A 14,702-nucleotide genomic window follows, 5' to 3' on the forward strand; every position below is an offset into this window, starting at 1 on the left:
TAATGGAAAAATATATATATATTTATTGTAAGTAGTGCAAATGCTGTACAACTGTGCATACGACATCTTGAGGTCAGTGTGACTCATTTAAACACATGGCTGAAACTGGCTCTCAGAAGGTTAAATGAAAGGTTTCCTAGTTGGACTCATTACAATGTAATTAAAATGACTGGTGGAAAAACTGAATCATGTGGAGCTCACTGGCCTAATCACAGTGTAAACGTCCCATTTTTACTTTTTTATTGCATCACATTGATAGGTTCATACTGAACAATGTTGGGAACTTTAATCTCCATTAAACTCTGTAATATCCAAGATGCAATTGTCCAGCATTAATGCAGTCATACTGTGCTTCTGCACATACTGTTGATATTAAGGGGTTTGTGGCTTTGTGAGATGACTAATGGAGATTTTTGAGGCCTTGAAGCTAGCGGTTCCCCTGCCAGGTTTCCAATGGACTCCCTTTTTACGAGGTCTGCTCTGAATACACTTGCCATTCAGGTTAATGTCGCCACAAATGCTAAACCACCACCCACCTAAAGGAAACAGCAGTAGACGTATCAAGAAATACAAATTTAGTTCAACTTCCAAGCACACAAAAGCATATTATGCAAACTCACTAGGAAAAATAGCTCTCACAATAAAGTAGTTACTTGATATATTAGTTTTGCTCAACATCATGAAAAGGCATACCTGTATAGTCTTGAGCACAGTTTGAATCATGGTTTCCATCGTTGTGGTCTTTAGTGGAGAACCTGAAGCCAGTGTGTTCATCCACAGCAGAGCTGGACTCAGCCGACTGCAGCTTCACATGGATGGTGTAGTTGGAGGCGGCATCCTCCAGGATATACTGATAAAGCATGAAATGCATCTCCCTCCTCCAGTCCTCAATCTGAAAGTGGAGGAGCGAGTGTCCCTTCCGGGCAACAGCATAGATCTTCTTCAGCCCCAGCCAGAACTCACCTATAAAACATAGATATCTAAAACATTTAGCTCTCTGTATTATATATAGTTGAGGTCAATAGTTTACATACACCTTGCAAAATTTGCAAAATGTTCATTATTTTACCAAAATAAAAGGGAGCATACAAAATGCATATTATTTTTTTATTTAGCACTGACCTGAATAAAATATTTCACATAAAAGACATTTGTATGTAGTCCACAAAAGTAAATAATAGATACATTTATAAAAAAAATGACCCCATTCAAAAGTGTACATACGCTTGATTCTTAACACTGTGTTGTTGCTTGAATGATCCACAGCTGTGTTTTTTTTTGTTTAGTGATAGTTGTTCATGAGTCCCTTGTTTGTCCCGAACAGTTAAACTGCCCGCTGTTCTTCAGAAAAATCCTTTAGGTCCCACAAATTCCTTGGTTTTTCAGCATTTTAGCATATTTGAACCCTTTCATTTCCAGCAATGACTGTATGATTTTTTTTCTGTAGCTTCTGAAGGGCAGTAATAAATGAAATAATAATAATAATAATAATAATAATTTAGGCAAAATAAGTTCAAAAAGTTCAAAAGTTTTCACCCCCAGCTCTTAATGCATTGTGCTTCCTTCTGGAGCATCAGTGAGCATTTGAACCTTCTGTAATAGTTGCATATGAGTCCCTCAGTTGTCCTCAGTGTCAAAAGATGGATGTCAAAATCATACAGTCATTGTTGGAAAGGGTTCAAATACACAAAAATGCTGAAAAAACAAAGAATTTGTGGGACCTGAAGGATTTTTCTGAAGAACAGCGGGCAAAACAAACAAGGGAGAAAAAAAAAAAAAACACAGCTGTAGATCATTCAGGTAACATCACAGTATTAAGAATCAGGCCTATGTAAACTTTTGAACTGGGTCATTTTTATACATTCAACCAACCACATATGTGAGCAGATACTACTTTAGTAAGTATTCTGAAAGTTTTTATGCCAGAATGTCTCATGAGAGCAGATTGGGACAAGGAAGTCAACATTATAAAAGAGGAATGTTGGTCAAACTGGACATACTGTGAAATTATGTAGTAAAAAGCGATACTATAAGTAGAGATTTAAGATTCAGTCTTGTCAACACCAATCACAGAGCGCATTGTGCTCTACTCTATAATCACAGACTAAACACATTTGGTTTATGAGCACAACATTCTTGATTTAACTCACTGCTGAAGTCCCCAAATCCATCCTCATACTTCTCCCAGGACTGGTCAAAGTCCACAGAGCCGTCATGTCTGCGCTGGATGACAGTGAACACTCCCTCTGTGGATGACAGAGGACAATACAGAAGGAGACTGTCATCTTAAAGTTTAATGAGCATCTCTTTTCTGTGGAAGGAAATCACCTCTGGCTGTTTCAGAGATGTGAGAAAGAAAAAGCCTTATCCTTACCCTCAGTGAATTCACAGTTCACAAGAAATGGTTGTGACTCGTGAGGTTTAATGGCATACAAGCCGCTGGATTTCTGTCCTCGGCTGAAGACATCACCACAGTCTTCTGGAAGATCTGCAAGACAGCCTGACATGCTGGACTACAACTGAACCAAAGCAGTAGCATATTTCAAAACAAATCATTCCTGAATCGCATACCACTTGAGAAGCTCCCATCAGATGTGAAGTATGGTAGATATCCTGAGATGCTATTGCTTTGGTGCCTCCTGTCCAAATTTTCATCAGTTTCCTGGATATGGGCAGAGTTGAGCTGGATAGCAATTGAAAATACAGAATTACATACAGTATCTGGCTCAGGTCAGTTACTCATATTGGGTCAATACATATTTTGGACTATGGGGGGTGCCATTATTTTGATGATGTGAAACGGTTGCACTCAGTGAGTTACTTTCGCTACCTGTTGCTATTTTTACCGCAACACAACTCGGAATACAAGAGTCTAAATGACACTTTTAACTACATATTTCAGTAAGAAACATCATTTAAATTATATTAAGCCATGCAAGTCTTAATACCCCAGGTTTCCTTTAAATAGTATCTTAATACTTTACTTTATTTTCCAGGCCCTTGATCTTGGTCCTTTGGTTGTTGAGTTGCTCGCTTTGTTCACTCACAGCCTTCAGCAGATCAGTGATGCTCTTTTCTTGGGTCAGGATTATCTCCTAATAGACAACAAAAACAACAACAACAACATCATCTCGGTATCTCGTCAACCTGAGCATGGCATAAACTCTTAGAGGTCACATCTGCTAGAGTCCCAGATGTTTTCCCTGCTGTCTTGGGGTCTTTTGTCAAACAATTGTGAACCATAATCAAAATTAGGATTCAGTTCCTAAATTTGTATTGAGGTAGCAAACAAGACATTGCAAATTAAATTTAATTTAAAATGGAAATTTAAAATTAGGAAATTAAATCAAATAAAGAAGTAGGATTAAAATAAAAAATATATTAGGAAATTAAAAGTAAACCAAACAAGGAGGTATAGATTAAAATGGAACATAAAAAAATAGGAAATTATATTAGGAAATTAAAATTAAATCAAACAAGGAGGTAGGATTAAAACGGAATGAATCAATGTATGAATGATAAAATGCATTATCCAATGTACTGTAATATAAAGGAATTTTCCAGATTGATTCTCACAGATGTTTTCCCAATAATTAGAATTATGCATTGCATTGATTTTTAAGATTAAAGGATAAGTAAATGAACTTAATGGAAAATGCTGCTGGCAGAAAAATTACCAGTGACTTTTGCCATTCAATCCAAATGCATAAATCTACTGTAAATGTAACCTACTAAAATATTTAAATATGTGTAATTTATGTACATTCTGCTATATAAATTATTATTTGGACCATGGGAAGAGAACACATTTTATAATACTATAATTTGTGGGTTTCTTTAGGGGTCACTGTGACTTAAATAGTTGTGTAAAAAAACTTATAATCAATAGATTTTGTCAATCATAATTTAATTTATAAAAATAAAGAAACAAAGTTATTTGACAGCAATGCTGTGGAAAAGGAAAAATAAAATTAGTTTAGATGTCTGTGCTAATTTGCCATTATATATATATATATATATATATATATGTATACTAAATTCCACTAAATTCCAGCCTCAGCCCAATTTGAAGTAGCAAGTATATACAGTGGGTACGGAAAGTATTCAGACCCCCTTAAATCTTTCACTCTTTGTTATATTGCAGCCATTTGCTAAAATCATTTAAGTTCATTTTTTCCCCCTAATTAATGTACACACAGCACCCCATATTGACAGAAAAACACAGAATTGTTGACATTTTGCAGATTTATTAAAAAAGAAAAACTGAAATATCACATGGTCCTAAGTATTCAGACCCTTTGCTGTGACACTCATATATTTAACTCAGGTGCCGTCCATTTCTTCTGATCATCCTTGAGATGGTTCTACACCTTCATTTGAGTCCAGCTGTGTTTGATTATACTGATTGGACTTGATTAGGAAAGCCACACACCTGTCTATATAAGACTTTACAGCTCACAGTGCATGTCAGAGCAAATAAGAATCATGAGGTCAAAGGAACTGCCTGAAGAGCTCAGAGACAGAATTGTGGCAAGGCACAGATCTGGCCAAGGTTACAAAAAAATTTCTGCTGCATTTAAGGTTCCTAAGAGCACAGTGGCCTCCATAATCCTTAAATGGAAGACGTTTGGGACGACCAGAACCCTTCCCAGAGCTGGCCGTCCGGCCAAACTGAGTTATCGGGGGAGAAGAGCCTTGGTGAGAGAGGTAAAGAAGAACCCAAAGATCACTGTGGCTGAGCTCCAGAGATGCAGTCGGGAGATGGGAGAAAGTTGTAGAAAGTCAACCATCACTGCAGCCCTCCACCAGTCGGGGCTTTATGGCAGAGTGGCCCGACGGAAGCCTCTCCTCAGTGCAAGACACATGAAAGCCCGCATGGAGTTTGCTAAAAAACACCTGAAGGACTCCAAGATGGTGAGAAATAAGATTCTCTGGTCTGATGAGACCAAGATAGAACTTTTTGGCCTTAATTCTAAGCGGTATGTGTGGAGAAAACCAGCCACTGCTCATCACCTGTCCAATACAGTCCCAACAGTGAAGCATGGTGGTGGCAGCATCATGCTGTGGGGGTGTTTTTCAGCTGCAGGGACAGGACGACTGGTTGCAATCGAGGGAAAGATGAATGCAGCCAAGTACAGGGATATTCTGGAGGAAAACCTTCTCCAGAGTGCTCAGGACCTCAGACTGGGCCGAAGGTTTACCTTCCAACAAGACAATGACCCTAAGCACACAGCTAAAATAATGAAGGAGTGGCTTCACAACAACTCCGTGACTGTTCTTGAATGGCCCAGCCAGAGCCCTGACTTAAACCCAATTGAGCATCTCTAGAGACCTAAAAATGGCTGTCCACCAACGTTTACCATCCAACCTGACAGAACTGGAGAGGATCTGCAAGGAGGAATGGCAGAGGATCCCCAAATCCAGGTGTGAAAAACTTGTTGCATCTTCCCAAAAAGACTCATGGCTGTATTAGATCAAAAGGGTGCTTCTACTAAATACTGAGCAAAGGGTCTGAATACTTAGGACCATGTGATATTTCAATTTTTCTTTTTTAATAAATCTGCAAAAATGTCAACAATTCTGTGTTTTTCTGTCAATATGGGGTGCTGTGTGTACATTAATGAGGAAAAAAAAATGAACTTAAATGATTTTAGAAAATGGCTGCAATATAACAAAGAGTGAAAAATTTAAGGGGGTCTGAATACTTTCCGTACCCACTGTATATATATATATACATATGAAATAATGAGGAACAATATTTTGATTTGATATATATTTCATATATATTCAAATGTATATATTTCAGATATAATGTTGTAAATAGGAACGTTTTTTTTTTCCAAAACTAAAGAACTGTTATTGTCGAAGTTTTTTTTTATTTTGTTTAACTCTTTCTTTTCAAACTCCAAATCAACATATGTCCAATACACGGCTGATTCACTTCAAATTCACTATCATGAATTGAAATAGAGCCTGTTCCTAAACTGCAAACCCTGGAACCTGAAGAAATATTCTAGCGCATAAATCATCTTGCTTGTTTACATTTGAGAAAGCTCATAAAGAACTTTCTGTTTCTGTCAAAGACATCCAAAACTTTACTGATTTGGTCTTACCTTGAGCGTTGAGATTTCAACAATCTGCTCTGCCGAGAACAAACTCTGGGACAGACCGCTTAACTTCTCCTCCAAGCTGCCCACCTGACTCCTCAGGTGGTTCCTCTCTTTTATGATATCTTCCACTTTGGAGTTGATCTCCAGTGACAGACTCTTTATTTCCTCATTATTTGTCTTTAAGATCACGGTGGTCTTCTTCAGTTCTTCCTCCTCCTCCTTGATCTCACTAGCCAGCACAGAAAGTTGGTAGAAGGACTTGTCAAAGATATTGAGTTTTTGGAAAATAGCATTGATTTGATTCTTGGTATTCTGCACAAAGTCCCTCAGGCTATGGCCCAACTGTAGGAGGCCATTCGCCAAAAGCCGAACGTCGTCCAAAGCGGCAAAGCGCAAGCGGCTCTCTGTCTGTTGTTCAGCAAAGGTGGGCTCTGTAGGGAAGGAATGAGATGATGCCAGAAGGAGCAACAGCACAAGCAGTTTCATGGTTGCTTCTTCAGACTAAGATGCCTATGGTCCTCACAGCCCTCAGAGTAAGAGGCCCACAGTTTTGAACTTCTGTTATAGGCCTGCTCCCATTAATCATTAAGCAAGTTGATGGTGACCTCATGTAGACTTTATAAATCCCAATGCTCAAGTAAGTAAATAGAGGGGTGAGATGCACAAATACCACAACATTTCAGCTATATGCACAGCTTTACAATTTTAGGATCTGTCAAAAGGATCTGTAAAGATAAACAAATTACCAAATTGCCAAGTTCATAAATGTTCTATTTATATTCTTGGTTTCATAAGGCTTTGAAAAAATGTTCAATGTCATTTCAATTTTTTTTTTTTATTTAATGACTCTCACATTTTCCTCACTTTAAAATACTTGTGAATGTACATAGCTTAATTATTATTTTAAAAAGTGTTTTAAATGTTACAATATTCCAAATTTAAATATATTAATATTTTATTTTTAAGTTTTTTAAGTTTTTTTTTAACAAATATCATGAATGTATCATTCATAAATATTATTAAAGTTTTACACCACATGATATTTTATAATCTGAACTAACCTTGACTTATTATAAAAAGGTCAAATTATTTGATATGTTAAGAGACCTTGACCTTGACCTTTGGTGATTGTTTTTCATATAAAAAAGCAGTTTTCTAGAACATTTACATTTATGCATTTGGGAGACACTTTTATCCAAATTAACTTGCATTCACACTGTAAAAATAAATAAAAGATAAAAAAAAAAATAAAATAAAAATGATTAGTCAATTTTAAGACAATCAGGTTACTTTCATTGAAATCAACAATATATTTTTTACAGTGAGGTACTACAGGAAAGCAAAGTACAGTTGGACTCTGTGGCCTGCCATTTTTAATATATATTTAGAATTCCTTTCGTAGTATTTTAAATAGGTCAGCATGGACCATATTTGACTTTATGTGCGTCTGTTTGTGAGCTAGTATTGATTTAGGAGAATGACCTGAGGTTCCCAGATTGTTTTGACAAGATGGAGGGAAAAGTAAGGATAGCTTGCAGCCATAAAAGTCTGTTGTATAATGTTAGTATACCACACACTATGAAAATGTGCATAAGACAGACAGTAATTTGAATACTTGGCTGGCTTGGATTTGACTGTATAACAGATTGGCATTCCACGAAATGGGAAATGGTGAAACAGTTCCAGAGTTTCCTAAAATAGTGAGCCTCAGGATCAGTTTACACAGAATGCTCTTTTGCAATCCTTTGTGCTGCTTTTTAGTTGCATTTCCTTGTTTCCTCGTAAACGGTTTCTTTAATATTGCCCAAATCATTTTAACTCTTTTGTTGTTATTCTTCATCATCATCATCATCATCATCATCAAAAAAAATAAATAAATAAAACTCTTCTAAGTATCAGCCTAATTGTAGAGGCACACTTTTCAGACTAAGTGTCCAGTTAAAAGAAGTGCAGATTTTGACATGCAACACATCTAATAAAAGTCAGTTTCAAAGTAGTAGACCAATCAGAAAAAGCTACAGGACAGAGCACTGCCAGCATGAGTAAATGTGCATTCAAGTCATGATGGAAAGATTGTATTTACAAGTTGACCAGACATGAATGGCACCACTAAGTCATAATTAGGAGTGGGGAACTCTTAACTTTCTTTAAGCTGGAGTTTTATAGTTGGGGGTGAGTCTGTGGGAAAACATGTCAGATGCATTGAATGAAGTGACAGTAAATTTGTTGGAATAGATTTTTTCATTTACAATTAAACAAAGCAATAATTTGCAAATCATATAATACAATAACAATAAAATATATAATTATTCATCAGAGCCTTTATAAATTTGATTTAAAAAACATTGATGCACTGTTTTATATGGAAGCCTGTGTCCGCCACTGAATAATAATTATTATTTTTTTTAAAGGTAATTGCGTAAAGGTAATCTGGCAATTCTGACTTTTTTCAGACTCGCAATTGCGAGTTAAAAATTCAGAACTGTGAGGTATAAACTCAGAATTCTGACTTTTTTTCTCCAAATTGTGAAATATAAACTCGGAATTCAGTTTTTTTTCCCCCTCAGAATTGTGAGATAAACTTGGAATTCCGATTTTTTTTTTTTGTCAGAATTGCGAGATATAAACTCTGAATTCTGACTTTTTTCTCCGAATTTTTTGCTTGCAGTTGTGAGTTTATATCCCACAATTCTGACTTGATCTTTACTTAATTTTCTAATGATTTTTGGCATAAAAGAAAAATCAATAATTTTGACTTATACAATGTATTTTTGGCTATTGCTATAAATATACCCCAGCAACTTAAGACTGGTTTTGTGGTCCAGGGTCACATATTACAAGTAAATCCTAATCCTAAATAGATTTTTTACCACTGTTTTTGATACAAATTATGCAGAAACAGTAATAGATTAATTTATGACAAAAGTGCACCTTGAAAATCTACATCATAACAGGAGTTCTGACCTTTGTCACAAAAAAACTTTTTTCGTTGCCTTTTACCCTATCACGTTTTAGAGATCATCATAAATTATGTATCTATTTAAAACTTGAAACCTCAAAATTCATCCTGTAAATTTAAAACAGACATTGCATTACCATGGAAATGGTACTTTAAAATCATATTATAAAATGTATTTAAGTTTAATGTAAATTAAAATTAGGTTTGGATAGTGCACTTTCACGCCTGTATTCAAAAATGGGGGTGACAGTTAAAGTGTTAGAAAAGATAAATCGGCATCTTTGCTTTGACCAAAGTGGCTTAACTGACATTCAAATTTATTCAAATTCAAATGACTTCTCAACTCATTAATACAAACTTCCCAGGAAGACTTAAACACATCATAACACTTACAGCACTGCATCTAAAATCAAATGTTTCCCTTCTATATAGTATGCGAAAAACAGTATAGCCAAAGTAGTATGTCCGAAGTAGGCTAAAGGAACCTATGACCTACTAATTTTGTGCACATTTGATGGACGCCTTACTATCCAATGAGGCCACAGTAGAGGGTTTATGAACAGCTGATGCTGGTACGTCACATGACAGTAATAACATGGTGCATATAGTACATCAGAATTTCCTTCATACTACCCATATTCATACTATATAGTACATTCTTTATTAATTTATTAACTATGACTAAATTTGAACTTTATTTTAATAAGTTCAAATTCAAATTTGGTACCTACTCAGTATGCGATTTCGGAGGTAACGTTGGGCTAAATTTAGAATAGCACACTGGCATACTAAAAACTGAGCAATAGTAATACTAATGCTTGCCTCAGCAAATACCACTAATAAAGAGCTATAAGGGAAGGAAAATGTGTTTTTTTTTCAGTGAGCTGATGCATCACTTATATTTTACTATTATTTTGCAATTCAAGTGGCAACTTGCCCTTTCAGAATATGGAATAGCGTGCACTAGATTTGCTGTGCTTGTGCTGTGGTTGCTGTGACAAAATAACCCTCCATTTACCAATGACAGCTACTTTGTTTTTGAAAATCAAAACAGACCAAGGTTGCCCAAGATTCTGTGTGTGTGTGTGTGTGTGTGTGTGTGTGTGTGTGTGGAGGCTATGGCTGCTAATATCATCAGTTCTGACTTCATAGCTCTCCAGCGTCCTACTAAAACCAAAACTAACCATTAGCTATAACTGTCCACATGGCAGTGAGATTATTTCCTATTTTCCTGAAAGATCGTTCTGTTTCCCTTAAGCAGAGACTGGGACGACGATACCTCTGAACTTTTCATTATAGTCAAAGTTTTTCAACTGGCTCAAAAGCCAGTGAATAAGCCAAACAAAACACAGATGATTACATAAGAGGGCTGATTGCTACAACTCAATGCACGCTTGTTTGTGACCTTCACAACCTAAAAATAAAAATTTGTGAAATAAGTTCTGTTGAAATCAAAGCAGAATTCCAACAAACATAAATCGGAAAGCTTTGGGCCACCAGTTAAATGTTAACTTGCATAAGAACGACATAGTGAAAAACAACAAACCTGACCTCATCCCTGATTCTTTCCAACACAGACAATGCATGTCTATTTGAAGAGCTGTATAAGTAGGTAAACACATGTGTGTGTGCATCTGGGGTATATGAATCATACATTTGTTGTTGATTTTAGAATTCCTTTATGCTCATCCCTATAGTTTGCTGTTTGTGTGGTTTGAACAAGGATTGATATAGACCTATATGCTTTCAAATGTTTTTGTTATGAATGGGTTTCTATGCACATTATTTACAACCTTCTCTTATATCACTAATGGTTCAACATGTTAAAATCGCAAAATGACAGCCATTTCCACACAGACTATAATGTACTGTATGTTACTTCTTCTAGCTGAGTGTGAATCTAAAATGGCAACCAATTATGTCTTACCCTCAGGCTTTAGCAAGTAAAATACCCATATAAGTGAGGAATTCATTGGCATAAGTAAATAAAAAATCAAAAGACTTGGTTCAGAAGTGGGAATTTATTTTATTTATTTAGGGCTCTACAAATGTGCATTTATTTTCCTGGGGGCAAACCCACATAACTAATCTAATAAGCATTAAAGTCATAAGCAGTGAAGTGTTTTATATGCTAATATAGTTCACTCTCTCCTAGACACAATTTAAAACTGATTCCATTAAAATGAGTTTGCATAATTGAGCTTCTGAAAACTGTAAAGGGCCTGCTTTCAGGAAACTGTGTCATTTGTGCCTAAAAATTCAAACTCTTCTTCTTTTTACCATTTAGTTTGTATTTTTCCACCCTTGGATCCAAAATACCAGGCTATAAGTGCCAGAGACATTAGGGGACATTGGGATTAATATTTTATTTGAACTGGATTTTGCATTGCATACTAAACAGTGTTAAGTCTATCAAATAATGTTCCCAACAAATGGCAAACAGGCAAAGGCAACTGGCGAGCATTAGCCAAAGGAAAGTGGACTTGCATGTTTCTTTCATCACTGATAGTTGTGGAAGTCTAGTTATGCACGCTTGTTCCCATCACTCATCCAGGACCACCTCAGATGACTGAAGTCTTTCTGTTAGGTGGGTGTGACTTGCAAGCCGAGCATTTTCATATGGCTGCTTTATATCCCACAGTGTACGTTAGTCAAACAGATGCTGTTCCTGTCATTTATACAATATAATTCAAACCCTTGCAAAATGGAAGTGCACTTAATTGTATTAAGTTTTTTTTGGTAACACTTTAGTATAGGGACCAATTCACACTGTTAACTAGCTACTTATTAGCATGCATATTACTAGCATATTGGCTGTTTATTAGTACTTATAAAGCACATATTCTGCATGACCATATTCTATATCCCTAATCCTACCAAAAACCCAAACTTAACAACTACCTTACTAACTATTAACAAGCAGCAAATTCGGAGTTTTTTTTTAACTGTAGTTATAAGTATAGTGTTATTCAATATTAAAGTTAATATTTTTTAAATGTACTGCAGCTGTGTAGCAATTGATTATTACAAATGTATGTTTGCATAAATTACATATATATGTTTCAGTAAAAGTACGTTTTAGTTTACTTTAGAAGTAATTATGAAATTCCATATAAATAACTGGGTTGAAAACACGTTCAATTAACTGCATTTGATATAAATGTAAAGGCACAGTAGGGGAGAGCGGGGACGGTTGCAACATTTTTTGCATTTCCTTTAGTTTTTCAGAGAGTGTTTGTATTACAGAGCCAATATTTTGTCACTTGTAGAATGAAGCAGGATGGGGCTGAAAGCCGTGGAAGTGAAGCTGTTTCATCATACTAGATACATCTGAGTGTGTTGAAAGTTCTGGCAAAATGCTACTCTGTGCATTTGTCACTTGTCTAATGAAATGCGCAACATTAAAGCACTCTATGTTTTCTACAAAATAAAACCAGAAATTGATGGTGTATGGCGTCATTGGCAGGTGATGCAATGACAAGGGACTGGACATTAGTTAAAATTGTTTATTTCTCTGGATTTAAACATTCTTGAAAGATTTGGGGTAATGTATGCACACAAGTCAACAAAATATATAACACTGTTCTAGTGTTTTTTGGATATTTTAATAAAAAAAAATTGGTCAACTTCAAAATTCAAGGACCTTTCAAAGACTTTCCAGGTCCGATACCCTCAAATTCAAGGTCTTATTGTGGGGACCCATTTCAAGTGAGAGCAAGGTTATATCGTGTGACCTTGTGAGACACGTTGTTTAAGTTTTATGTGTCAAACATAACTATGCAAAAAAAGCTTTTTTTATACATTTATTTTTGGTCATATAACAGAGATCTGATATTCTATTTGTCGTATTTCTATTTTGCATAAAACTGAAGAATATTCGGCTCTGCACCTGGCCAAGTGATGGTCCTTTGGATCTCTGGCAAGCCATTCTTTGTAATCTTCTTTGGTGAGCCAAATATCTTTGCATTTTTCAGGCATCACATTTGAGCAGTTTCAGCCTATTTTTGCAATGTTTCACGGTGTGTCTGTGAAATGTTGAGGTACCATCATAGCAGTTTTGTGTGCACGTGAATGTCATTTCAACGTACAACTCAAAGTACCTAAAGCGGGAAGCACTAAACCTAACGCATAAATGCATGTAACTAACGTAGGGTGACCATATTTTAGTTTGCAAAAAAGAGGACAGTGGGGGCTGGATGCATAGGGAGGGAAGTTCCCAAAGTAACATGACTGACAAATCGTGCTGGGGGATTTGCTGCTCAGCAGATAATGTGCTGAGTCTCATATATGATCTTGTAAGATGTGCTCCTTATATATAGAGTGTGTGTGATCAGGAAATTGAAAGTGAAAGTGAATAGCCACTCATTTAAAAGAGATTAAATACTTTGCATAAGATAGTGGCTCCAGTGTGCGGAAATTATATTCAATATTGAAAAGATCACATGAGCAGGCGCTAAAGGCCCACAGTTCAGTGGGAGCGGGAGCAAGAAAACAGCCCTGCATAGGGCTTTCATACCAAAATGCACACAGTGAATGGCAAATGTAGAAAGCAAAAGCCGAATCCCGGATATTTTGGGCGATTTAGAAATCCCGGCCGGACACATTTTTTAGGTCCAAAAAGAGGACATATCCGGGAAAAAGAAGACGTATGGTCACCCTAATTAACGTAAATCAAGCAAGCTAGTATGCATAGGGCAAAAAATTGTTACGCATTAGTGGACCGGAGGAAATAATATGGAACTTTTTCCAGAAAAATTCTTGCACAAAATAAATTCAAGCACTTTTAAGGACCTGTTATTATGTATGTTCATTTTCAAAAACTTTCCAGGGCCTTGAACATTTTTTTTCAGATTCACAAACTTTCAAGGATTTCAAGGACCCATGGGAACCCTGTCTTACATATTGTGACTTACAACATTTTTATTTAATTGTGACTAAAATGCAAGTATGTGTCCAAAAACATCTAATTTGCACTCTTTAAAATGTTATTTCATAATATGTAATTTAAAAAAATTTACTTCTTTTTCACAAAGGAAGCTGAAAGGGGAAAATTAGCTTTTTTGAACAGTTGTAAAAGTAGTCAGTAGATTTCTACATTCAGTAAGCATTGCCTTGTTAATGCTGTTGCTGAAAATCTCCAATAATACTAATAAAACGAAGACCAGAGGAGAAAGGAGATACATAAAGAATGAATGGCATGTCCTGAGAGAGCCTCAACCACTCTGTGCCCTATACTCATGAAAAGCCCTGCACTATTTTCATGATTATAATGGATGGTGAGCACTATGTTACAGTAGATTGAATTACACTTAAAGCGTGTGGGTGGGCGGCTGTAGCTGCATGTGCTCTGAGATTCTGACAGGTTACTCTAGGGTCCTCTTTCACCCAGTTTCATTTGGGGCTAGTTTCGTGAGTGCCCCAGATTATACTAGTAAACTCAGGCCCCCTGCCATCACAAGGATCCTGTTTTGAGAAACATCCCTCAGATGCAGCTATGCACCAAGCCCTGCCCACCTCTCAGTTGTCCTACCCGCCCTCATGTTCATTGGAGGAATTATGTAGATTGCCTCCCACCCACTGGCTCTGATTGGGAGGGGGCGGAGCCACGAAAGGCCAGAGTGCCCACAGCCCGC

General features: G+C 36.3%; 1 protein-coding gene across 1 annotated transcript; it reads right to left on the minus strand.

The window, feature by feature from the left end:
• Nucleotides 1-6,682, minus strand: LOC127180620 (angiopoietin-related protein 3). Its single transcript, XM_051134792.1, has 7 exons — nucleotides 6,114-6,682; nucleotides 2,985-3,095; nucleotides 2,572-2,683; nucleotides 2,375-2,488; nucleotides 2,151-2,246; nucleotides 694-963; nucleotides 1-536 (listed from the first exon to the last, which is right to left on the minus strand). Exons 1-7 carry the CDS (start codon nucleotides 6,594-6,596, stop codon nucleotides 373-375), a joined length of 1,350 nt encoding a protein of 449 aa, XP_050990749.1. The 5' UTR covers nucleotides 6,597-6,682; the 3' UTR covers nucleotides 1-372.
• Nucleotides 6,683-14,702: the final 8,020 nt, after the last annotated feature.

Source organism: Labeo rohita, chromosome 2, assembly GCF_022985175.1.
Source record: "Labeo rohita strain BAU-BD-2019 chromosome 2, IGBB_LRoh.1.0, whole genome shotgun sequence".
Lineage (NCBI taxonomy): Eukaryota > Metazoa > Chordata > Actinopteri > Cypriniformes > Cyprinidae > Labeo > Labeo rohita.